Consider the following 25,719-nt stretch of genomic DNA (forward strand, 5'->3'; position numbering starts at 1 on the left):
TATTGTATGTGATCACCTGGTGTGATATGGTTGGTGGGGGGGCCTGGGGGTACAGCCATGAAAATGTGGCATGAGGTTCTGGTAGGTAGGCTTCTTTCATTATTTAATAAAGGGTTACATGACTTTAAAGTACTTGGAACAAAAAAAAATTTTTTTTTAATTAAAAAATTAAAAAAAAAAGTACCGGGAACAGAGCTGGGCACACGATAGGCATAGTTTCGTGTTAAGGCATAGTTTCGATAGGCATAGTTCGTTTTTTTTTTTTTTTGCTTTGTACTATTGTTGATTTTTAATAACTGTACAAAAAAAAAAAAAAACGTGTTTCCAATCCTCTTGGATTGTGGAAGCAGTATTCAGATGATGCAGAGCAAACCACCTGGAAAACCTCCTTCTGAGGAACACACTTTTTGGCAAACTCTCCCCTACTTATTTTAAACCTCCGGCTGCTTGGCTTCCAGTTCATTTAGTGCTAGGTTTCTCTGGCAGCAGCGCCACACATCATGCTCCTCAGCCTGTGGATAATGATGCAGAGGCACGTGCAGAGGGGGCCCTGCCCCATGCACCTTTCCTGCCTGCCCTTCACAAAGTATTCAGTTCTGAGGGGCAGGAATGCTGGCGTGATTCAGTGGGTGGTTCTGTTGGGGCAGCTCTGAAATTGCAGTGAAGAGGTCAGCTGGGGCTGCGGTCATCTGACTGTTTGACTGGGGCTGGATGAGCTGCTTCCTTGGTGGCTTTGTCACATGGCTGGCAAATGGCACTGGCTGTCGGTAGAGGCCTCGGTCCTTATCCACGTGAGATTCTATGTAGGCAATTAAAAAAAAAAAAAACTGTATTGTGCAAATTAGATTCTGTTCTACCAAGAAATAGAATTGATATTTACATAGATAAGCATTTAATTTATGATCAGTGAAAATGTGTGTTTGTCTTGACTTAGTGATCCATGTGGGCTATTTGTTTTAATTTTAATTTTAAAACTTCGGGCAACCAGGAAGGAAGCATTATGACAAATCTAGGGAAGCCTCCCGTGGACACTTCCTTCTTAATCTAAGAGCTGTGGGAAGGTATTATTTCACCTACTGATATTTCACAGTAAAAATTAGAAGCCATGAAGAGAAGAGCTTCGTCTAAAATCTGTTCCATTAAAAAGATTTCTCAAAATAAATAAATAAATAGATAGATAAATAAATAATAAATAGATTTCTCAACTTCAGCATTATTGACATTTTGGGGTGGATCAGTTTCTTCTGAGGAGACCACGAGTTTTAGGATGTGCAGCAGCATCCCTGGCCTCCCAGCATTAGATGGCATTGGACCCGCTCCCCCACGTGTGACAGCCAAAATCTGTCTCCACACTGTGCCTAATATATCCCGGGGTGCAAGGCGCAGTCGCCCCTGGTTTAACACACTATGAGCATTTCCATGCTCTTCTTAGGATCAATATTGAATTTCAGTATTAAACTTGAGAAGGTTGGTGGACAACCATTGCCCAACTCAGGTGGCCCTGGTGGGTCTGAGGGAATGTGAGCTCCCCTGACCAGGTGCTAAAGCTGGGGAGGTGGGGGCGGCCAGAGCCAAGCAAAAGAAATCCCAGTTTCTCCGGTGCCCGACCCCCTCGGAGAAGCCGCTGAGCGGGGAGTCACTTGCTCTGCTCCAGGTGGGGCGGGGGCCCCTGTCCGTCCCGGAGCCCTGGGAGGGTAAGGCTTCGGCCAAGGACCCTGAGGCCCCAGCGACTAGGGCAGGCCCCGGGGCAGGCGGAGCGGTCCCGGCGCGGCCGCTGCTCGCCTTCTCGGGCGGGGCCGCAGGCGTCCCGCTAGGTGACAGGCCGGGCGCAGAGGGTGCCACGTCTTCCGTTCGCGCGAGGTGGTCGGACTGGCGAGTCCGGAGAGCCCAGGGCGGAGCGGGATCGCGGGGTGCGTCCTTGACGGGTCACGGCTGGAGCGACGGCAACTCTGGGACTTGCCAGGGTGGATGTCGGCGCCACACTGGGACTGTCCCCAGGGCACCACGCGCGGGGGGCCCGCGGGGGGTCTGCACCATGCCCTGCCGGAAAATTGTGCAGTCCTTTTCACTTACCTTTGAGAATAAAGAGTGTATTGCATTTGCTAAAATCCTTGGCATGGGGCAGCCCCGGGGGCCCAGCGGGTTAGCGCCGCCTTTGGCCCAGTGCGTGATCCTGGGGACCCGGGATCGAGTCCCACGTCGGGCTCCCTGCATGGAGCCTACTTCTCCCTCTGCCTGTGTCTCTGCCCCTCTCTCTCTCTCTCTATTAAATAAATAAAATCTGGCATTTCACACCAGTCCTCTGCAGTGCACCAACCTCTTGGCCAGCACTGCCAGGAGGTGGCGGTGCCACTGACGGTGGTTCTGTTCGGGTACTGATGTCATGGGACAATCAGTTAGGATTAGGTATTGGAGGATCGGACTTATCATTTTAATCTATTGTTTCTATCAATATGCTAATTAATTTTGACACGTTGCATAAGCAGAAGAATGTTACAAACCAGTCAAATTTTCCCATTTTTGTGTGTTTATAACACACAGATGATGCTAATTACACTTACTGAGTTTAACAACATATATAAAAGATAATCTTCAATTCCAACACTCTCATTTGTGAGTTACCATCTGGTTTGGACCAAAGAATAAGAATTTGATTCTAAAGGTTTTTTTTGAACAGCTTGTAATAAGAGCTGTTTATATATTAATTACTTATTGAATTATTATGGATTTTAGTATTTTAATTTTCACGCAATTTGGGGCTTATTGTGGTGACATCTGCTCATATTTTGATACTTTATGGTATTTAGCGATTTCATCATAAGGCCATCCCCCCCCCCATGGCAATTTACAGCTCAATTCTAAAAATATTAATTTGCTTTCTGTTTCAGGTACTGTAAGGAGTATTGTCCTATTTTGGCTCTACAGAAATTGTCTTCATTGTGAAATGTATTTTTATTTTATGAGCAAAATCAATATTCCTTTATCCCTGCTTCACTCCAGTGAATAATTTCTGCTCAAAGAGTTGTAGGGAAATTTTGTTTAAATCTCATTATTTTTCTTCAATGGTAGAGTTTTAAAAATTGCCCTGGTTATTACTTTTATCCTACATATCCTTATGATGTTTCTTTAAAAAATGTACCATAGGGATGCCTGGGTAGCTCAGCGGTTCGGCGGCTGCCTTCTAAGCTCAGGTTATGATCCTGGGATCTGGGATCGAGTTCCGCATCAGGCTCTCTGTGAGAAGCCTGCTTCTCCCTCTGCCTGTGTCTCTGCCTCTCTCTCTCTCTGTCTCTCATGAATAAATTTTTTAAAAAATGTACTGTAATGGAAATTAAGGACCTATGAACCTACCTGTTAAATCCTTTTAATCTCCTTTCTCTGAGGAGTATAGCTATAAACATGACTCAATGGGAATAACTTTCTTGAATTTCCTTAAAACATTTCATGAGTTTCTGTATTCACTAATAAGAAACACCTTTACTGGGATCCCTGGGTGGCGCAACAGTTTGGCGCCTGGCTTTGGCCCAGGGCGCGATCCTGAAGACCCGGGATCGAGTCCCACGTCGGGCTCCCGGTGCATGGAGCCTGCTTCTCCCTCTGCCTGCCTGTGTCTCTGCCCGCCCCCCCTCTGTGTGACTATCATAAATAAATAAAAATTAAAAAAAAAAGAAACACCTTTACTCATTGCTTCGCTTGTGGATTTGAATTCTATTAACCTTGCACCTTTTTATCACTTAAGATGACTAAATAAGGATTTAGAGAAGATGACAGTTAATTTCCTTAGATTTTGAGCTTATAGACAGTAGTAGCTAATTTAAATGTCGGAGGCTGGATTCATTCACAACTGAGCACATTTTATGAGGAAGAAGGTAAATACTATTACAGCAGTGCTGCTTGATTGCTTAGTGTTTATATTGACTGAAAAGTAGAAACACGTTTTTGATATGAAGGTTATCTTAAGAGCTTACAAACCTGGCTTCTTCAGAAGTGCAAATGGTGGAACCCTTGTGAAATTGAACCAGTGCCTTTCTTTTGCTTTATGATAGGGAAGTCGAAAGGGGAAAAAAGATTTTTTTTTTTTTTGAAAAAAAGATTCTAATGTTTCTTTGTGTTTTTAAGCACAGAACGTACAAGGGTATATATGTACACACATGGACATGCATGCAAGACTTACAAACATTAGCCCAAATGATGTCTATAAAGTTCCCTTAAAGTGTGTTTTCTTCTCTTAGAGGTGTATATAGTTTCTTGGTTGCATGTGAGACAGTCCCTAAGACAGAAGCATTTCAAATAGGCATTAATTATATCGTTAAAGGATACCAGTAGCAGAATCTGAACTAAAATTAATTTTATTTACTTTGAGACTCTCTTGGGATTTCTACACATACAGTTGATACCGACTGGCTACTCTCATTTCTCATCTTTCACTCTGCAAGTATAACTGCATTGTCTGCATTAAAGTGTAAGATCGTGACATAATCAAATGAGTTAAGTTTGAGGTGAGGTGAAAAAGGGAAACAATGCCACCGATGTGAAAAAGAAAACAATGAAGTGGGAGAGGCCGGAGATGAATACTTCCCAAGGAATTTTAAGTTTCTTCTTCATATCTCTCGTTTCTCACCAGGCAGGTCCTGGCAGACACTTTGCAGTTAGTACGATCGGATGCTGGGGAGCTCACTGGTTCAAAGGTCTACACATGAAGTCACCATAAAGGTAAGCAACCCACTTGCTGTTGGATCTTTTCCTTTAGCTGAAATCCCTTAGAGAAGTGGAAGTGCGTTTTGCCCAAACTGAGCAACTTCTGTTTTAAAACTATTTTTTTCAAGTCCCGGGTCTTTCTCCTTGTTGAATTTGAAGGTAGTAGAGCACCGTGAGATCCTTATGGGTATATAGTAATTCTAAATGATGAATTCGCATTTTACTGCCTTCTAGAAATTTTGGACACTGTACCAGTTATCATAAACTTTTCTAGGTCTTACCAGGAGAGGATGACACCTTCTAAAACTAAAACCAAACTTCCTTGTCAACAATGTGACTTTATAATTAATTTTTTGGTTTAATTTTATCAGGCACATGAGTATAGACATTGTCTGCTGTATCTTAATTCTGTAAGATTACAGAATTAGATTAGAGAAACTAATCTTTTTTAAAGATTTGAAAAAAAAAACTGTTTAAGTTATCTCTACACCCAGCATGGGGCTTAAACTTACAACCCCGAGATCAAGAGTTGCGTGCTCTCAGGGCATCTGAGTGGCTCCGTGGTTGAGCATCTGCCTTTGGCTCAGGGCGTGATCCCGGGTCCTGGGATTGAGTCCCAGATCGGGCTTCCCACAGGGAGCCTGCTTCTTCCTCTGCCTGTGTCTCTACCCCTTTTTCTGTGTCTCTCATGAGTAAATAAAATCACAAAAAAAAAGAGTTGCATGTGCTACTGACTGAGCCAGCCAGGTGCCTTTGTGCTTTATTAGTTTTTTATTTTTTTTTTATTTTTTTTTTTTTATTTTTTTTTTATTTTTTTATTTTTTTTGCTTTATTAGTTTTTTAATGCAGTTTCTGTGTATCTGCAATCTGATTTGCTAGTTAGCCTTGAAACTTATTAGAACAGCATGTAGATTATTATTTGTAGGTCAAGGAGATGATAAACTTTGCAGAAGACCAAATCAAACAGGTGCCGAGAGTTGAAGCCCACATGCCAAACTAAAACAGATGGGCAGTTCTATAAAAGTTGGTATCTTTGGGTAGATGGAGTTTTATTTTATTTTGTTTGTTATTTTTTTTAATTTTTTTTATTTTTGGGGGGGTAGATGGAATTTTAGGGTTTGATTTTATTATTTACCTTTTTTTTTTTTTAAAAAAAGAATTTACTTACTTATTAGAGAGAGAGTGAATGAGAGAGAGTGAGTGCAAGTAGGGGGAGAGGGAGAAGCAAACTCTCTGCGCTGAGCAGGGAGCCCGATGTGACCTGAGCTGAAGGCAGATGCTTAACTAACTGAGCCACCCAGGCAACCTTATTGTTTGCTTTTTGTATCTGCTGTATTATTTAATTTTTATATTTGTATTTTTGTCTTTAAATTTTTTTAAAAGATTTTATTTATTCATGAGAGACACAGAGAGAGAGAGAGAGAGAGGGAGAGACACAAGCAGAGGAAGAAGCAGGCTCCATGCAGGGAGCCTGAAGTGGGACTCTATCCCGGGTCTTCAAGATCAGGCCCTGGGCTGAAGGCGGCGCTAAACCACTGAGACACCCGGGCGTGCCCCGTCTTTAATTTTTTTTTAAGAAAAAAATAAAACATCTTTCAGATTTTTAAAAAACATAAAGATGGAAATTTGGTGATGAATTTTGCTTATTGCTTTAAAAAATTCAATCAGAACTGAGGTGATGGTCCTTAATTTAACTAGAGTATGTAAAGGGACACTTGGGTGGCTAAGTCAGTTAAGCATCCGATTCTTGATTTTGGCTCAGGTCATGATCTCTCAGGATTGTGAGATCGAGCCCTGCAATGGCTCTGTGCTGGTGTGGAGCCTAACTTAGGATTCTCTCTCTGCCCACCCCCCCCGCCAGCCCAAGTATGTAAAAATTGTTTGATAAAGTAAATGTATAAGAATTTTGATATTTTACTTAAATATTTCAAAACTGTAGTGTGCTGATAAAAACTAAAATTTGACAATGTTAACTAAGTTGAGTTTGTGCCTGGCTTTAGCCTAACTTAATATTTTTAAGATTCATCCATCTTGTAGCATGAACCTTTTTTTTATGGCTGAGTAATATTCCGTTGTACGGTCATACCACATTGTGTTCATCAGCCGATGGACATTTGAGTTGCATTGACCTTCCAGTTACTATGAATCGTTATTCATATTTTTGCTGTTAGGAACATTTGTGTACACGTTTTTGTGCAGGCATCTCTTGAGTCATATCAGGGAATAGAAGTGATAGGTTGCATGGTAACTATGTTTAGCATTTTGATGAACTTCTAGACTCTTCCATTCATCATTATGTTTTGAAATGTTGAACCATCTTCTAAATATTAGAGGGAAGATGGGAGAGGTCTGTTTGACATCAGTGTGTTGATTGAGAATTAACTCAGTGCTTAGGGAACACAGGTTTCAATCGAATTGAGCGCACATTGAATTCCCACTGTGTGCGAGGGACTGGTGTTGAACTTTATAGATGACTATGGATTTTTTTTTTCTTGGTAGCCTTTGGTGACTCATTGTATAGTTTACAGATGCAGATGGTCATTGGGGATTGTGCGAGGACATGACACTGTTGTGTACCTACTGCAGTACCCGCATTGCAGGTGCATCAGTAAGATCGGGAGTCTTCTGTAAACCACATGCCCTGTCTCTCTCTGTCGCCTGCCATGCATCAGAAAGTGAGGACTGATAATATGTTCCCTTAGACTTACCTCGTTTCTACACGTGCCTCCTTTGAAAGACACTCATGGCCGACCCTGGCAGTGGTGTTTCTTGCTCTCACTTTAAAGCGATAGGATTGTTCCTGAGGAGCATTCACATTTGGGGGCATCGCCTGCTGGTTAGCAGACAGGCAGCTTTTCAAGCTGGGAATAGACAAGGAGGAAGGCAGTTGTTGTCTAATGTAGAAACCAGAAACTCAGGATGCCTGAGTGGCTCAGCATTGAGCGTCTGCCTTTGGCCCAGGGCGTGACCCTGGAGACCCAGGATCGAGTCCTGCATTGGGCTCCCTGCACAGATCCTGCTTCTCCTTCTGCCTCTGTCTCTGCCTCTCTCTGTCTCTGTCTTTGTCTCTCTCTCTCTCTCTGTCATGAATAAATAAATAAAATCTTTAAAAATAAAGTAAAAAGGGAAAGAACTGGAAACTCTTCAGTAGAGCTGGGAAAACCAGAGCATTTTCTGTCACGGGCCAGCCGGGCTCTGTGACAGCCACTCAGCTCTGCTGTTGTGTAAAAACAGCTGTTGATCATACATAAACGAGTGGCCGTGGGTGAGTGCCAATAAAACTTTATTTGTGGACACTGGAATTTGAATGTCATATCAATTTCACGAGTCACAAAATATGGTTCTCTTGATTTTCTTCTCAAGCACTCAAAAATGTAAAAACTATGCATGGCCTGCAGGCCATGGTTTGCTGGCTCTTACCTAAAGGAACACACCTGTTTTATTTCCCCCTCTCCTAACTTCTGCTTCTTGAATTGGTGGACATTTGGAGGAACAGCTCTGTGAGGTCCTTGATGTGATTAAGACAGAATCCAAGTCGTGGTCCCTTAGCAGACGCACTGCCAATGTTCAGGGAGCTAAGGCTTTTAGGAATGTGAGGGCTGCCCTGCCATGACCTGAGGAGTGGCCCTGGACCTTTGTCCCCGCCCTAAGGATTCTGTCAGAGGCGATCCTCACCCCTTCCCAGGGGACATCTGGCTGTGTTGGAAGACCTGGTGCTACTGGCATCTGGTGGGCAGACGCCAGGGCTGCTGGTTAGCATCCTACCATGCACAGGAATGGCCCCACCACGGATTCAGGTGGTCCCAAATGTCTCTAGGGCAAAGCCTACTCACTACTACTTTATTTTGTATTTTACATCTTTAACCAGTCTTGTGGCTGTGAAGATGTAAGTTGCTGAACATTTGATGATAAAACTTGTTTCTTGCATTTGCTGACATACATAAGGCAGATCCTTGAAGTCTTATCTAATATATAGGTTCATAATATTTTTTTAAGATTTTGTATGTTTATTCACAAGACACACAGAGAGGCAGAGACATAGGCGCAGAGGGAGAAACAGGCTCACCACAGGGAGCCTGATGTAGGACTCGATCCCGGGACCCTGGGATCACGACATGAACCAAAGGCAGATGCTCAAGCCCTGAGCCACCAAGGTGCCCCTAGGTTAATAATATTTTAAACATTTTTTTTGAAAGATTTTATTTATTTGAGAGAGACTGAGAGACTGAGTATGAGCAGGGTGAGGGGCAGAGGGAGAGGAAGAAGCAGACTCCCTGCTGAGCAGGATTTCTGAGGATGCGCAGGGTTCAGTCCCAGGACTGCAGGATCACAAGCCAAGCCAAAGGTAGATGCTTAACCAACTGAGCCACCCATCTACCTCTTTGTGTTTTTGTTTTTTAATGTTTTTGTCACTCATTTAACTCGAAGCATCAAGAGGTGCTATTCTATGAAGACGTAAGAGTTCCACAGCACTTGATGGGTGAGGCATTGCCTGCTTTTACATCTTCTAGAGAAAGCCACAGGGTTTATTTTTTCAAAACTCCAAAGGCCACGTTCTATGAGTAAATGACCTCACTCATGACTCCGTGATACCGGAAAGGGAACTGTCAAGACCCAAATAAATCCTGCATGTGTGGGTGAGAATCAGTGTCTTAGAAGCTTCATAGCCAGCCTGTGTGTCTTTCTAAAATTCGCTGGAGGGCCTCGTGTACGTTGTGGAGAAGCCGTTTCCGATTTTTCAGTGTTAAAGGCAATTAAGTCTGTAAGTTGATTTAGGGATTAATCGAAAGTGTTGGCTTAAACCAAAGTCTTGAGAAAAGCAGTACTCTTACGTAGAAGCAATAACTGGCAGTGTCTCCAAGGTAGTCTGCTGACATCTGGGTGCATGAGCTCACATGGTAGTTGTAGAGAGCAGGGGACTAGGAAAGGGCATCATGTGTACATTGTCTGGCTCTATGACGCAGGCTGTCTGAGCAGCGGTTTGCTGTTACTAGGTTGAGCACTTTTAGGAAGGCTTCCTTCTGGGGTTTCCTCCTGGACAGACAGAGATGGGTAAGTAGGGTGGAGAGTTTACAGAATTTGAGAGGGGACTCTGTGGCCACTTGGGAAGCGCGCAGATGGTTTTGGAGGTAACCCCAGGGACCGGACGCCTTTCCTGTCACGTCAGCATCGGCTATTGATGTGCACACGGGTCTTGGATGAAGGCCCCAGCCAGCCATTAATTAACCCAGAAGGGCGGCCAAGTGCAGAAAGGACCCTTTCTGAAGGCCTCCCCCTGGGATGTTTTTTATTCCGTGAAGAGCGGCATTATTTTTCTAACACAAGAGCCCCTCCTCTGCTCTCCGAGCCCTGTAGCCTCATTTCCTACTTAGAAGCACTGAGTCGTTCTCATGCAGATTATTTCTGGAGACGTTGCCAGGTTTTAATTACATTTTAATGAATGTGAAAACAGTTCATGTTCATAGGAGAAAATTTGGAAAATACGAAAAGCACACAGATAAATCTAGCGAAATTCCACCCCCAGAAGTAGATGTGAGACTTTTTTTGGAAGGTTATCTACCATTTGTGTGTGTGTGGGGGGGGCACGTGTGTTCATGCAAAACAAAATTTATCATGCACATTCCATCTTGAAACCTACTTTTTTCCAACGTAACACTGTATGATGGGCATTTTGCCTGATGCTGAAATACTCTTTTATGGACTTTATCCTATTGTACTGGTTTATTCCCATATTTTAAATGGTAGTACTGTTGCTAGGACTCTGGTAATAAAATAATAGACCCTAATAATAAAATAATAGTTGTTTTGTTATATTTATAATTATGGGCCATCTGACTTCAAGTCAATAAATAAGATTAGTGAAAAATCTTATCTTTGGGTGGTATCTTTTCTTACTGTAAAATAATAGACATATACTCATTGGTCAATATGATAAGTCCATGAAAGAAAGAAAGCAACCAGCACGTAACTACCGTAGATTATTTTTTTGCTATGATCTCCCCCCCCCCCCAATATTTTCCATGTGGATGTTTTCCTGTAGTTGGGGTCCAAGTGTAAATGCCATAATTTATTGAATCGTATTGTGATTGAGCAACAAAATGTTGGATCAGCTACATGTTGTCTTAATCACAGTTACGTAGGAGAAAGAGATAATGCGAAGTGATAACAAAGCCAGCCTGTTTCCCCTCCAAAATAAGCTGGTCCCCAAGCAGGTTTTAGGAAAGGATTATATGTAACTGCTATTACATGCATGAAACATTTCCTCCTAACCTGACCGCTGGGTTGTGTAATCAGAATCAACCCTGGGCTGTATAAAGAGAGAAACACGTCATGAGGGAGGTCGGAGTGTCCACGGAGAAAGGCAGAGAAAGCGCCTGTGGTAGGATGAGGTCACTTGGAGTGGACTTCCCAGCCTCTCTGCCTCTCGGTCCTCAGGCTGCGTGGAGACCAGGCCCAGAAAGCTGAGCCTTTTCCAGAAGGTTACTTTAAGTGATGGATTCTTCGGCATCGACGCCAGCAGGCTAAGAGGGATGAGAAATGAGACAAACTTTCTTCCCTCCCTGGAGGAAAAGAAATACTTTAAAAGATTTTAGGAGGATGTTTCGTAATGGGGCGGATTGTCACGGGAGCAGCATTCCCCTCTGATGATACCAGATGAGCGCTGTTTCCCCTTAATCTGTGCTCACAATTTGGGGACAGGGCCCCCTCCTGTTGGCAGGACGCTGGCCTCTCCGCCGTGGACTTGAGCGCCAGCTCCCAGGTGGGCCTGCCCTGGTCATTACGCTTAAGATGCTTAAGTAGCGACTCCGGCCCTGGGATCCTGCTGCTGGGGGTGCCCCTCTGCCTTCCCGGAGATTGCTGGCACGTAAAACCCTGCGAGGACCCGCTGAGTGAAAGGAAGGCCTTACACACCGTCTGTCCTGCGACTGAATGTTGAACTAACTGGCTCAGAACCGCGACCAGTGAGAGTTTCCGCCACCTTGAGATGAACTGGCAAGAGGTACCATAAATACGTCCGCGTGGGGTTTCTGCACCGCTTCAGCCCCAAGTTCCCGAGGCTGCAGGGAGGAAGGTGTCTCAGTGGCGGGGCCGCTGCGGACAGACGGACAGACAGACACACGGACGTGCCCTCAGCCGGGCTCCGGGCATCCCCAGGTCATCCTCAGGCGGCTCTGGGAGGGAGGGGACGTCGTGGCTTTCCCTGGGCACCCCCCTGCGCTGAAGACCTCTCATCAGCCTAACTGAAGATGACTCGGATCAGAACTGGGTCAGGCAAGAAAATGCACACAGATGCGCTGAGGAGGTGTATGGTGTCTTGGGGATTTTCTTGCTTCCCTTTTGTTGGAGGCCAAGGCGGCCGTCCCAGGGCCGGCAGAGCTCTCCTTTATCCTCGACCTGGAGAGGTCGGAAAGCCCCTGCTGGAGTGTCCGAACTGGAGCTGGAAACGGATGCCGTTCTGGAAACCAGTGAGGTGTTGAGCAGTGCACGGCGCCGGCACCCGTACATGGGAGGAGAGGACTAAATACCCGCCCGCGGCCTCTGCAGACACTGCTGGCTCTGACGGGTTTTACACGGGCTTGCCTGTTTGGAGCCCGCTGATCCACCATTCCCAGGGGACCGGCTCTGAGCCGATCCCTCCAGAAGGCCCATTTAAGTCCCTCTTTGGGGATGCGCGCAGTTGGCTGGCGAGGCGGCATAGCTAGCTTGCCCTGGATCTCTGCTGTGCCTGCAGCCCTGCTCTGAGAATTTCTATAAAAGCATTCAAGCCTCAACAGCCTCTCCCAGCATAGGGGCTATTGCTCTCCTGAGTTTGGAGATGAGGAACTGAGGCACGTAACCTGCCTGCCGATCTGGAGCTAGAAAGGGGTGGTGACGTGATGAGAAATCAGGCTGTCTGGCTCTTAACCACCAGGCGCCCTGAATCCCACAGTTTCCCCCGACTGTATGCAGCCAGCACAGGCATGTGCCTGCAACGATCGTTCTTCCAGAATGAAGAGAGGACACCAGCCAGCCTCCACCCCACGTGATAGGCGTTCATGGTGTTTCACGTCAGACCGTAGCACAGACGGCGATCTTCCTGCCCTGGGTGCAGGGGAGCATTTGGTGCATCATAAAAGGTCGACGTCATTCTGATGCAGCCCCCCCCCCGCCCCAACGGCTCGTGCACTGCTTTCCTCTCTTCCTCTTCCCCTCTTTCTCCCCAAATGCTGTCATCGTCAGCAGGAACGTACCCTCCCCATCTTCCAGAGCTTCTCTCCTTGAACTCGGCTGCCCTCTCATACTTTGTGGGGCTTTTGGGGGCTTGGCTAGGGGAGCCTCTCATTATCCACGTAGATGCCTTAACAGCTTAAAGGAAGAGGTGTGTGTGCCGCTGTGTGTATGAACGTGATCAGTCCCTGCTGCTGCCAGACACTGTGCCTCGACTGCAGCAGATCCTCACTGTTTTCTCTCTCATCTCCACCTACCTCATTGCCCTTCAGCACAGAAAATGCTGGGCAAAGCGCATGGATATGTCTTCATTTGCAGGAGGATTTCAGTAAATATGGGGCTAGGATCCGGGTGTGCTTATCTGATGTGAAAGACCTCCTGCTTTCCAAAGTGAAGGCTTCTCACTCTCTTCACACGGCTTTCTCTCCTCAGAGGAGTTTGTTGGAAATGACACACGGTGCTGATAATTTAATAAAGTACGCAGGAAGAGCTGGAGCCATGGTGGGATTGGTGATCTTACGGCGCCTCTAAACCCAGATAGGCCAGCCTCCTCGTGGTAAATGTGCCTTCTCTGTGTTCCTATTTCACATAGCTGCGGCTCTAATGGGGGGCAAGCAGGGTGAGTTAGGGGATTCATTGTGGTGGGGTTATTTTGGCTGAGGTCTCGAGTGGTGAGATAGGGACTGGCAAACCTGGGCCAGGGTAAGGGTCAGGCCCAGAACCTCATTGGAGGGGGGTGGTTGCTGAGTGGCTCTGCAAAGCATCCATGGGTATGCATATTTCTGGGCAAGGGATACAATGGGGTCACAAAGACCCAGGAGACATGTCCTGTGGCCTCGGTATGCTCTTTCTTCCCCCCGAAATCATCCCAGTGGTAGTTTTATATTGTCCCATTTTTTTTTGACACAAAGCATATACATTAAAAAGCAGACTTCAGAGCTTCCTGGAAGAGCCCAATTCATAGAGACAAGAAGTGAGACAGAAGAGTGGGTGCCAGAGCCCAAGGAGTCGGGGGAAATAATGAGTTAGTGTTTAATGGGGTTGGAGATTCAGTTTGAAAAAATGAGAACATTCTGGAAATGAATGCTCAGGATAGTTGCACAACAATGTGAATGCACTTAATGACAAATGCGCACTGGAGGGGTTATGATTGTAAATTCTACGTTCTGGTTACCACATTGCAGACAGAAGAGCTGAACCATTCGTGTCCGTCTGACTTTCCTTTGTCTGCTGTAGACAACCCTGCCTGTCCTGTCCCCGTGGAACTCGTGCAAACGTAGAGCAGCTCATGTTAAGGGATTCACAGCCTCGCCTTGCTTTTTCTTTTCCATCAGAGACAGCTGTTTCATCTTTAAGCAAAGGCAGGCGTGCGCGGCTTGAGAAGTAGTATCCCTACAATCGAAACTCCTGCCGTCGAAGTGATTCCTCACGACCGGTGATCGTAGAGGACGACGAGGGCCTCTTCCCTCGTCTTCGCTCGTGCGCGGCCTCAGAACACGGCACGCACGCGGGCAGGTGGCGGGAGAGGCGAATGTCCTTGCTGACACCCCGAAACCTTGTGCTGGGAATGCCCCCCCCTCTGGTCACGCTGCCTGCACCAGCAGGGCTGTGAGTGCCACGAATGCCAGTGCGTTTACTTACATGATGTTACACAGCAGAACCCTGAGGGTATCCGTCATTTTATTCTAACATCCTCCTGGGAAACTGAGGTCTCCTCTCGGAGGAAACAGGAACTTTACTTCCCACCCTCATGAGTGGATGTGGGTGAGGTTAGTCTAAACGGTAACTTTTCCCGAGTGAAGATGAGTCATTTTACTCATCAGTGTCCAAAGAGTAAAGTGGACCCCGCAGAACCACCACCACCACCTTCGAGCACGTTGCTTAGCGGTATTGCAGCTAAACACCCCCGTTAATTGTTGGTTTCTCTTGATTTCAGTGTAATCCAACCCAGTGACCTGAAGGGCGCCTGGGTGGCTCAGTGGGTCAAGCGTCTGCCTTTGGTTCAGGTCATGATCTCAGGGTCCTGGGATCGAGTCCCGCATTGGCCTCCCTGCTCAGTGCGGGGGATCTGCTTCTCCCTCTCTCTCTGCCCCTCCCCCTGCTCGCTCTCTCTTCCTAAAATAAATAAATAAGGGCAGCCCGGGTGGCTCAGCAGGTTAGCGCTGCCTTTGGTCCGAGGCATGATCCCGGGAGCCCGGGATCGAGTCCCACGTTGGGCTCCGTGCATGGGGCCTGCTTCTCCCTCTGCCTGTGTCTCTGCCTCTCTGTCTCTCTCTCTCTCTGAATAAATAAATAAGATCTTTAATAAATGAATGAATGAATGAATGATCAATCAGTCAATCAATCATAAACCAACGAACCCAAGGAGTTGAAGTGAACTGAACATCGCTGGTAGGTTTACAGTCAGTTCAAAGAACATTCTCGTGTCTGTATTGAATAGTCTAAAAATATATATGTACATTGTACTTCACTAGTTAAATCCTTTCTCTTCTTCTGGAGTTAGGTTTTATTATTATTTTTTTAAAGATGTATTTATTTTAGAGAGGGAGAGCATTTGCATGCGTGTGCATGTGAGGAGGGGGCAGGGGCAGAGGGATTGAAACTCCGGCAGACTCTGTGCTGAGCACGAACCAGACATGGGGCTCCATCTAATGACCCTGAGGTCATGGCCTGAGCCGAAATCAAGAGTCAGATGCTCAAGAGTCAGACACTCAACCGACGAAGCCACCCAGACCCCTGGAATTAGGTTTTAAAGGAAATACTCACTTAAAAGCTAGTGAAGAAGTTGTTCAGTTGCAGGGGAGGTTTGATCCAGTTACTATGATTTCAAAAATTAAATGATGTAGTTGAGGTAGAGGACCCAGGGGGGACACGTGACACGTCTTGTCATTTCACCTGGCATGACATTTTTTTCACCTGGTTCTCTTGCAGGCCGAGACTGGTTTCTGTTTTCTTTCTCTGCTGCTTACAAATCAAAAAAGCCTTTAGAAAATTAACACTGTCTTGGGAAAAGCTTATCCCAGCTTACAAATTTAGAAATTCCATCCATGATCAGAAACCAGAGAGCCAGAGCTTATTCGGAGCTTTTCCTAGTTGGAAAAAAAGATTGTGCCTAAAGAAAAAGAAGAGTAACAGACTAACAAAATTTGTCCACCGTCCTTGGTGTCTCGAGGATGTTATATTCTTGTGCTTCATGGTCCTTTGGGCACACGTGTGCAGACGCCTGTTCTTACTACAGACACTTGTGGGTGGGCAGTGAGAACGAGGCTCTTGGGGTGCAGGTGTGCCCGGGGCATCTTCCCCTTAGAAAACAACAAAGATGTGGATGCTGAAAGAAGAAATCAATATTTTCTTTTTGAATGAAAATCCTGATAATTCTGTAGAAAAATTTTACATAAGCTATTTAAAAAAGCCCAGCTCCTGGGCCACCTGGGTGGCTCAGTGGTTGAGTGTCTGCCTTGGGCTCAGGTCATGACCCTCGGGTCCTGGGATCGAGTCCCACGTCAGGCTCCCTGCATGGAGCCTGCATGTCTCTCATGAATAAATAAATAAAATCTAAAAAAAAAAAAAAAGAAAAAAAGAAAAAGCCCAGCTCCTGTGGTGCATTTTAAATGTTGGCTTCTGGGCAGCCCATGTGGCTCAGCGGTTTAGTGCTGCCTTTGGCCCAGGGCGTGATCCTGGAGACCCGGGATCGAGTCCCATGTCAGGCTCCCTGCGTGGAGCGTGCTTCTCCCTCTGCCTGTGTCTCTCTCTCATGAATAAATAAATAAAATCTTTTAAAAAATAAAATAAATGTTGGCTTCTAGTAGCCTGGCCATGTCGTTAAGCGGCATCTATGAGCTAGCTGCACGTTGCCCTACATCTTTGTAAATGCAGTTGGTGTCAAACACAAAGTGCTGGTTTTTCTTCTGCAGAGAAAACGAGCAGCAGTTTTGGAATTTGGGACATGTGCCAATGTCTGGGGATGGTTTTGATCATCACAACTCTAGGGGGTGGGGGAGGTTGTCCTGGCATCTAGTGGGCAGAGGCCAGGGAGGCTGCTCAGCACCGTACAGTGCGCAGGACGGCCCCATAACAGAGAATCATGGGGACCCAGATGTCAGAAGTACTGCCGCGAAGAGCCTGTTAGTTAGATTTTTACTTACTTCTAAGTGTCTGACGTGACACACAAAAAGAGAACGGAGCTGGGGGAGGTGTGTGGGTCAGGCCCTGCAACAACATACCACAGCCGGGGCAGCTTAACAGACGTTTCTTTCTCGAAGCTCTGGAGGCTGGGAGCCTGAGATCAAGGCACTGGCGGGTTTGGTATCTGGTGAGGATCCACTTCTGTTTCCTACATGGGCGTCCGCTCATTGTGTCCTCACTGGGCAGAAGGACAGAGAGCTCGGGGGGCGACTTTTATAAGAGGGCGCTAATCCCATTCGTGAGGGCTCCACGCTCATGACCTAATCACCTGCCAGCGGCCCAGCCATTCACCAGAGGGAAATCGTCATTGGAGCCGACTCCTCCTTACTGCCCCTCGACGTCACCAAAAGTCGGGTCAGCGTTAGTGTTCTGTGGCGTACGTTTTTGTTATTCTTTACTTTCTCTCCCCTAAATAACAGGTTTTTTTTTTTTTCATTTGGTTATGCTCTGATTTCATAGCTTTTTATTTAGACTCTAATATTTTCCTAATGCTGTCTTACGAGTGAATTCCTCAGAATGCAAACAAATCTCAGGACAGATCTGTATTTTGACTGTCAGGTTTTTTTTTTTTTTCTTTTTTGTCAGGTTTTTTCTTTTGGTATGCACAGAAGTACAGAATATCACCAAAGTAACTCAAGAAGAGAAGCATTTTTTTTTTAAGGCTTATTTATTTATTCATGAGAGACACAGGCAGAGGGAGAAGCAGGCTCCCTACAGGGAGCCCAATGCGGGACTTGATCTCAGGACCCCGGGATCACGCCCTCTGTTGGAGGCAGATCCTCAACCACTGAGCCGCCCAGGTGTCCTTTTTATTTTATTTATTTATTTATTTTTTTAAGATTTATTTATTTATGATAGAGAGAGAGAAAGAGAGAGAGAGAGGCAGAGACACAGGAGGAGGGAGAAGCAGGTTCCATGCCGGGAGCCTGATGTGGGACTCAATCCCGTGACTCCAGGACCGCGCCCTGAGCCAAAGGCAGGCACTAAAGCACTGAGCCACCCATGGATCCCCCCAGGTGTCCTTTTTAAAAAGAATTTACAAATTTATTTGAGAGAGGGAGAGAGAGAGAGAAAGAGTCTGAGATCATGAGCGGGGAGCAGGGGCAGAAGGAGAGGGAGAAGCAGACTCCCCGCTGAGCAGGCACCCTGACGCAGGGCTTGATCCCAGGACCCTGAGATCACAACCTGAGCCAAAGGCAGATGCTTTTAACTGACTGAGCCATCCAGGAGCCCTGAAGAAAATTCTGGTAACTAAAGTGAGAACTGGAATGACCCAAGACACAGCGTGTTGGTTATCCATTGTGGCCTAATAATCATCACAAATTTCCAGAGCAGCTGGAAACCACACATTTCTTGTCTGGCAGTTTGTCTGGACACTGAGCTTGCCTTTGCTGAGTTCCCTGCCCAAGGCCTCCTCGTAAGGCTGTAGATAAGGTGGTTGCTGGGCGGCATGTGCATTTGGAGCTTGAGCGGAGGGGAGATTGTCTTCCAAGCTCATGTTGTTGGCAGAATTTCGATTCCTTGTGGTTGTAGGGCTGAGGTGCAAAGCTTCCTGCAGGCTGTCTCCATTTCCGTGGGCGGTTCACATGATGACAGCCTTCATGTTCGAGGCCAGCAGGAGAATGTCTCCCTCCAGTCCACTGTGCTAGAGCAGAATAATTATGACATCTGGTCACTCTTACCATAGGACATAACCTAAGGAGTAGAGTGACATCCTCATCCTTTGACACATTCCATGGGGTAGAAGTGAGTCACGGGTCCTGGGATCCACAGTTGGGGATGGGATCTTCCCAGGGTGGGGCTCACTGGGTGTGTCTCTTATAATAGTATTTAGTGTGAATCCTCCCAAGTGGAAGGCCTACATTGCCCTTTTATCTTTTTTTCTAAGTAAACAAAAGTTGATTCTCCTTTATTTTTTATTTTATTTTATTTATTTTATTTATTTTATTTATTTATTTATTTTTTATTTTTTATTTTTTTTATGATAGTCACACACACAGAGAGAGAGAGAGAGGCAGAGACACAGGCAGAGGGAGAAGCAGGCTCCATGCACTGGGAGCCCGACGTGGGATTCCATCCCAGGTCTCCAGGATCCCGCCCTGGGCCAAAGGCAGGCGCCAAACAGCTGTGCCACCCAGGGATCCCTGATTCTCCTTTAATGGGAAAAGTTTAGCCACCAGTAAAAATGCCTGGACACGAATGGTGTGGACCTCTGAAGACAGTTCCTCAACAGCCTAAAATGTTTGGTGTTTTTGACCTCTCTGAAAGGGGTCATGGCCTTTCTTGGCTTTGGCTCTTTTGGGAGCGAGTGTTGTTGACGTGTGCATTCTAGTTTGTTGGTGTCTAAGAGTTCTGCTGCTTGATTGGCCTCTCTCTCCTATTTGGGCTAGCTTGCTCATACGCCTAACAGGATCATTGAGAAGAAAATCAGATTCTTCTTATTTGGTCTGTGTCCATGCTTCACCTTCCTGAGACCTGGCTTCTTCATAGAAATGATGTCAAGGTGACATACACACTTCACTCCTCAGGGATCTGTGTTTCCCTTCTCAGTGCTGCATACAGCCTATAGGTAGAGTGACCATCGGGTTTATCATTTCAGCCTTATGAGTGAAAGGTACCATGGTTGATCATTTATCTAGAACAGCAGGTGCAATCTGGTTTATGTGGTCACCTGCCCTAGGGGTGTTGACGTGACTTCTGGTCTCCTCACAAGTCTTCTCTGTCTGGAAAAGCAAGCACTTAGTGTCTCACCCAACCGAACCCGTCAAAGTGCACTTCACGACGCCATTCATGCTTGTTACCGAGTATGTTGTGACTACCATGCACGTGTGATTTTTATTGAATAAAAAATTGGGTTTTGTTTTCATTTTCTGTTATCCCAGAATTTGTCATAAGTATGGTTTATCCCTGACCTTATCCCAGCCTTAGAAAATACAGCAACGAAAAAAAATAATAAAATAAAAAAAGAAAAAAGAAAATACAGCAATGAGCTTTCCCCTCCTTTTGAAGCCTTTCTCCAGGATGTATTTTTTATTTTTATTTATTTATTTTTTAAAGATTTTATTTATTTATTCATGATAGACATAGAGAGAGAGAGAGAGGTGGAGACACAGGCAGAGGGAGAAGCAGGCTCCATGCCGGGAGCCCGATGCAGGACTCGATCTCAGGACTCTAGGGTCGTGCCTTGGGCCAAAGGCAGGTGCTAAATCACTGAGCCACCCAGGGATCCCCTAGGATGTATTTTTTAAAATATATATATTATTATGAAATTATACCATCACGGGTATTATTTTTCCAGTCGTCTCAAAAAGAATACAGGGACAAACATATGGGCAGTGTTTCAAAACTCTCTTCCTACTTTTTCCTGTTGTCTCACAGAGGGTGGCTCCCGCATCATACAGACCTCATCGCCGCGAGGTGAGGCTAAGATGAGCATAACCAGTGACGAGGTGAACTTCCTGGTGTATCGCTATCTCCAGGAATCAGGTAAGAGGCTTGGGTTTCCGTCAGTCGGAAAGTCGTCTGCAGTATGCCACATGCAGAACCATCCACCAAGGATCGAAAGCCCAGGCAGTAGAAGAAGAAGGGCAGATGATGTTCTTACTGAGAAAGCTGAAGGGGAGGGGAAGGTGCTGGGCTTGCCCAATTCCGGGGTGGGATAGGGCACGTGTTCTTTCTTCCCTTGACATTTCTGCCCAGATGAGATCAGATTGGAGTCAAGGTCAAGAGCAGTTGGGATAGATGTGGAAATGGGCATCGAAGGGCTGGTGTGTGTTCATGGTGTGTACGTGTGAACCGTTCAGATTTAAGACCACTGATGTGCTGAGCTCCTAAACCCCCCCCGCCCCCACGGGCCCTTGGCAATTTCCCAAAACATAGGGATGGTTCTGGTCTCTTCCAACACTTTGGATGATGACCAAAAAGTTACTTTATGATAAGCAGTGAACAGGCCAGAAATGTGCTGCCTGTTGGCAGAATGGACCTTGTGGGTGGCAGCTGGGATCCGCAGGGGGTGGGAAGGGGACTGTCGAGCGCCCGGGGCACGGGGTCTGGCCTGGCTTTGTCACAGGACAAAGGCAGCCCTCTGAGGAGGCCTTAGACGCCTCTGCGCCTGGATTCCCACGTTGGCAGTGTCGCCGCCACCCCACCCAGGGCAGCCTCAGCACAGTTCGGAGGCTTGCTTGTGGGTACTTTTTTAACTTCTCAACACTCTGAATTCCTTTTTAATTAACATTGTTAGATTTTTTAATTAATTTCCAAAGGAGTATTGTCTTTCAGCTTTGAAAGCTTTAAAATAGTTCATTTAAGACGTACAAATGACATCGATGAAAAACATCCTTGTAGCCATGTACGTGCTCTTCCAGGGCCCGAGGGACGCCTGCCTCAGCCTCTCTGGCGCCGTCCGCCCCGTCGTGGGGGTGGCAGTGGCCCCTCCTGGGCTCGGGCTTTGTGTGCGTGCGCCTCCTGCACCCACGATGTCCTCTGAGCAGCGGGCCAGGCAGGCAGCGTGAGCACAGGTGCGTGGCCCGGCGTGTCCGCTGCCAGCCCGAGGCCTTGGCCGCGCCAGCCGCCCAGCCTCCGCCGTCACACGCCTCCTCCCCGGGCTTCTCCCTCTGTCCACACTTGTCCCCATTTCTCCTTTGCTCGGTCTCCCTTCCGGGACACTTTCCTTCCGGAACAAGCCCTCCTGGATGCAGAACCAGCCCTCCTGGATGCGGGCCTCAGCAGACCCCACCCAGCCCCCTGTTGACTCCGATCCCCGTGGCAGCTGCAGTGACCCCGTCTCCAAATAATGTCACTCTGGGGTGTACCGGCACTTAGGCTTCAACTTAGGTATTTGGGGCAGGACACAGTCCGACCCATACAGTATGCACAAGACTACTGTTCTCTCTCTCTCTCTCTCTCTCTTTTTGTTTTTAAGATTTTATTGATTTATTCGTGAGAGAGGCAGAGACACAGGCAGAGGGAGAAGCGGGCTCACTGCGGGGAGCCCGATGCGGGACTCGATCCCAGGCTCTGACCTTTGAACAAGCTATTTGCCCCACTGGAGCCTCTTCTCCTCTGCCAAAAAGAAAGAGAAAAGTTAACTTGGGCAAGAGTAATGGAGTACACGGGACTCGTGGCACGTTACAAGCACACACCTCTGCCGCCCGCATATGTGTCCCTGGGGGGCCCCAGCGAGCGATTTTCATGGGAAGCGCACAGTCTTTCTGCACATCTAGTAGGTCATTGGGATCGGCCGTTGCCAGACATGGTGTGAGAGTGGTGAAATGTGTCCGACCTCAGCCCCTGAGTCTGGGGAGTACGTCGCGCGGCTCCCCACCTGCAGCACGGATGCGGCCCTGCGGCCAGCTGACAGACGCCCAGAGCTGCTTGCTCCCCTGTGGACTTCCAGCCTTGAATTCGAGGCTCCTTTCTTTTAAAACCCCTCCGCACAGAGACAGGACGAAGGCAAAATACAGCCAAAATGTTTGAAGAAATCACAGGCTGAGGTTCAGGATGAATAAATGATGTGAAAACCTTGTGCGTGGCCTGGGGAGAGGGCTCCGGGCGGGCTGGTCCCCGGGGCCCGGGCAATGGGGCCGGAGCACCGCTGGCCTCTTTGAATAAACAGCCAGCATCGCTGCCCAGAAAGGCCGCACTTCCTTTTCTCGGGTTTGTTTACATCTGGCTCCTGTTTGTTGCTAAAGCTTCTGTAACCAGACAACTGAGGAGGGGTGTCGGGGGACAGGAGGACAGAGTTTCACCTCTGAGCATCTTGCATCCCTGAACTCCTGCCCTGTTTGTGGGAATCCTTTCATAGGGCCCCACCTGTCGCGGACAGACGGACCTTGTCAAGGAAGCTCTGCTTGCGCTTCCCGCTAAGAACCGTGTGAGCCCTGGACTGGACCGGAGGCCCCCACGAGGACGTGGTCACAAGCAGGCAGAGAAGAAATACCAGGCATTCTTTTGGGGTCGTTTTCTATGTTTTCTCAAATCCTGAAGTTTCAGTTAAGCACCTAGTTATTGAGCACCCACCCAGGGCAAAGAGCATCATCTCAGCCTGTCAGTGTCTCCCTTCTGGCTTTGCAGGGAAGGGAGGTACCGAGAAAATGTGTCCCTTGACCGCGCCTCCCCTTCGGGCATCTCTGTTCTCTGCCCAGCTTGCCTAGAGCATGTCATAGAAACGAAGCCCTGTGTTACCGCAGGTGACCCATTCCTCAACGCCTCCCAATCTGGCTTTCTCTACCAGAAGGTTCTCTCCTGCCAGGTGTTGTATAGCAGGCCCCATCCTTATGTCCTGTGTGGAAGAGAGGGCTGTGGAGCCGGGAGGGAGGACGTGGGCAGGGGATGGCCTCACGTAAGGAAGACACTGGTTCTCTGGTCCGTGCGCTCTTTGAAGCCTCTCCGACCAGGGCCAGCCCCACCAGGTCCCAGCTCACTGTCCCATGTGCAGGGACAGCAGGTTCCTGGACCCCTACCCAGGGGTTGCTGGTCCTGGCCAGCTGAGCTGGAGGCAAGCCTGCCTTCTGCGCGCTGAGCCAGCAGGTGCCGTGCCCGGCCGTCCTGTCCCAGCACCTTCTGTCTTCATCCCGTCCCCGTGTCCTGTGCGTCGGTGAGGATGCTGCATCCCCAGAGGAGGGTTTCTGCCCTCGAGAGCGGGGAGGCAGTGTGTTGAAGATGACCTGCTGCTGGGGGACAATCCAGGTCGCCTGTCTTCAGACCTGGGAGAGAAGCTCAGAAATGGGCCAGCTTCATTCCTCCGCTCGCAGGCTGCAGAATTGAGGTCATCGGGGTTCGGGTCCGGCCTTCACCGGAAGCGAAGAGGCAGGTTCCACGCCCAGAGGTGCATCCCACCACCTGCCGGGAAGGGGCGATTCTCTCGTTGCCGTCGCTAGTTGGGTGAGGCGGGCGCTGGGCGTCCGAGCCCTGGGCAGGTGCCGTCGGTCGGTGGTGCCAGGCCGTTGGTGGAGAAGCAGGTGGTGGCGGGCGCTCCCCGACCCAGGGCCGGGAGGAGCCGGGAGAAGCCCCGGGCGTGGGTTCCAGGCCGCGGGGGCCTCCGCGAGCAGCTCCTGCAGATGCTGCCGAACCGGGAGTTGTTTGCCCCGCTGGCGCGGAATGTGGTTGGAGGCGGACACCCCTTCCCACGCTGTATGAAAAGTGGGAGACATCACTGAGTCCCTGCGGCCGAAGCGTTTCCTCCGGGGCTTCATCGCAAACTGGGACTGTAAAGGAGCCGTTTCCTCCCAGATCCGACCGGGGAGGGGTTCGGTGGACGCTGGCGTTGCTGGAGCGAGGGGACCCCCTACCCCGGGGGGAGCCGCCTGGGCTGGCCCGGGCCCTGGGGAAAGAGCCGAAATGCCTGGGTTTGGCAGGTTTGTGCCGAAGGTGAGAATCTGTGATATCACGTGCTGTCCGCAAGGCTAGCTCCGTGCGTGGCTCAGGAGCGGAGACGGCCAGCGCCCCGCTTGCCTCCAGAGAGCAGAGGCGCGCCGGGCGTCTGGAGCCAGATCTCCCACGATCGTTAGGTGGTGCCCAGACTGGTTCCGTGGTCCCAGGCGGCAGTCCCCGAGAAGGCACATCTCCCCCTTCCTCGTGCGACGGGACTCGTTCTCCACCTCTCCCTCCCCCGTCACGTGTTGCATCTGTTTTTCAGTGAAGGTGTAATTTCCGTGCAGCAAAACTCACCCTTGGAAGACTACAGGCTTAGAGCTTTTGCCAGATGTTTATCCAGTCCCGTAACCACTAGTGCCATCGAGACAGGAGAAAAGCCCATCACCCCAAAGAGTGCCCATCACCCCAAAGAGTCCCCGGGCTGGGGAGAGAGACCTGTTGCCTGTCCACCTACTTCTGCCCTCGCAGAGCTTGGTGGCCGTGGCCTGGGACAGCGTGCAGCCCTTGGAGCCTGGCTGCTTTCGCTCAGCACCGTGCCTCTGAGGTCCGTTCGTGCTGTTGGATGCGTCGGTCACTGGTTCTTTGTTGCTAATATTCCATTTTAAGAATGAGTAGCCGTTGGCTTGGGCATTCTCCCGTTGAGGAGCATTTGAGTTGTTCCCAGGTTTTGATGATGACAACTGCAGCTACTGAGAAACGTCTGCATACGGTGTGTTTCTGTCTGTGTGATCTGTGTGATCGTAGGCTTTCATTTCTCTTGGGTAGGAATCTAGGCGTGGGATCACTGGCTCGTGTAACTCGTGTGGGCTGAAGGTCATCGGAAGCCCCCACATCCTTTTCAGGGTCAGTGGCAGCGAGGCACTCATAAACATCGGTGCTTCTGTAGATTTGATTGGAGTAGCAGCGTGGATTGGTGCCTGTCCACAGGGCTTACTAGAAAGTAGGTAAAAGGACATCAGCCCCGGCAGATACATCTGCAGGATCCCAATGAAGTTTTACACTTCCTCTTTGGGTTTAAAATTAGCCTTCCCGAACCTGTTCGGGGCCATGGTTTCTGCCAGTGAGTGACCAGATCGCCCGGATCTTTTTTTTTTTTAATTTTATTTATTTATTCATAGAGACACACACAGAGAGAGACAGAGAGAGAGAGAGACAGAGACACAGGCAGAGGGAAAAGCAGGCTCCATGCAGGGAGCCCGACATGGGACTCGATCCTGGGTCTCCGGGATCACGCCCTGGGCTGAAGGCAGGTGC

General features: G+C 48.2%; 1 protein-coding gene across 1 annotated transcript in view; it reads left to right on the forward strand.

Annotated features, from left to right (window-relative positions):
• The window catches only part of TBL1X (transducin beta like 1 X-linked), a 210,983-nt gene that overhangs the window by 139,068 nt on the left and 46,196 nt on the right, over positions 1 to 25,719 (forward strand). Inside the window, exons 3-4 of the mRNA XM_041740580.1 lie at positions 4,625 to 4,713; positions 20,470 to 20,577. Of these exons, the coding sequence (XP_041596514.1) occupies positions 20,520 to 20,577 (58 nt within the window). The 5' untranslated portion in view covers positions 4,625 to 4,713; positions 20,470 to 20,519. The remainder of the gene's footprint in view (positions 1 to 4,624; positions 4,714 to 20,469; positions 20,578 to 25,719) is intronic.

This window comes from Vulpes lagopus, chromosome X (genome assembly GCF_018345385.1).
Source record: "Vulpes lagopus strain Blue_001 chromosome X, ASM1834538v1, whole genome shotgun sequence".
Taxonomy (NCBI): domain Eukaryota; kingdom Metazoa; phylum Chordata; class Mammalia; order Carnivora; family Canidae; genus Vulpes; species Vulpes lagopus.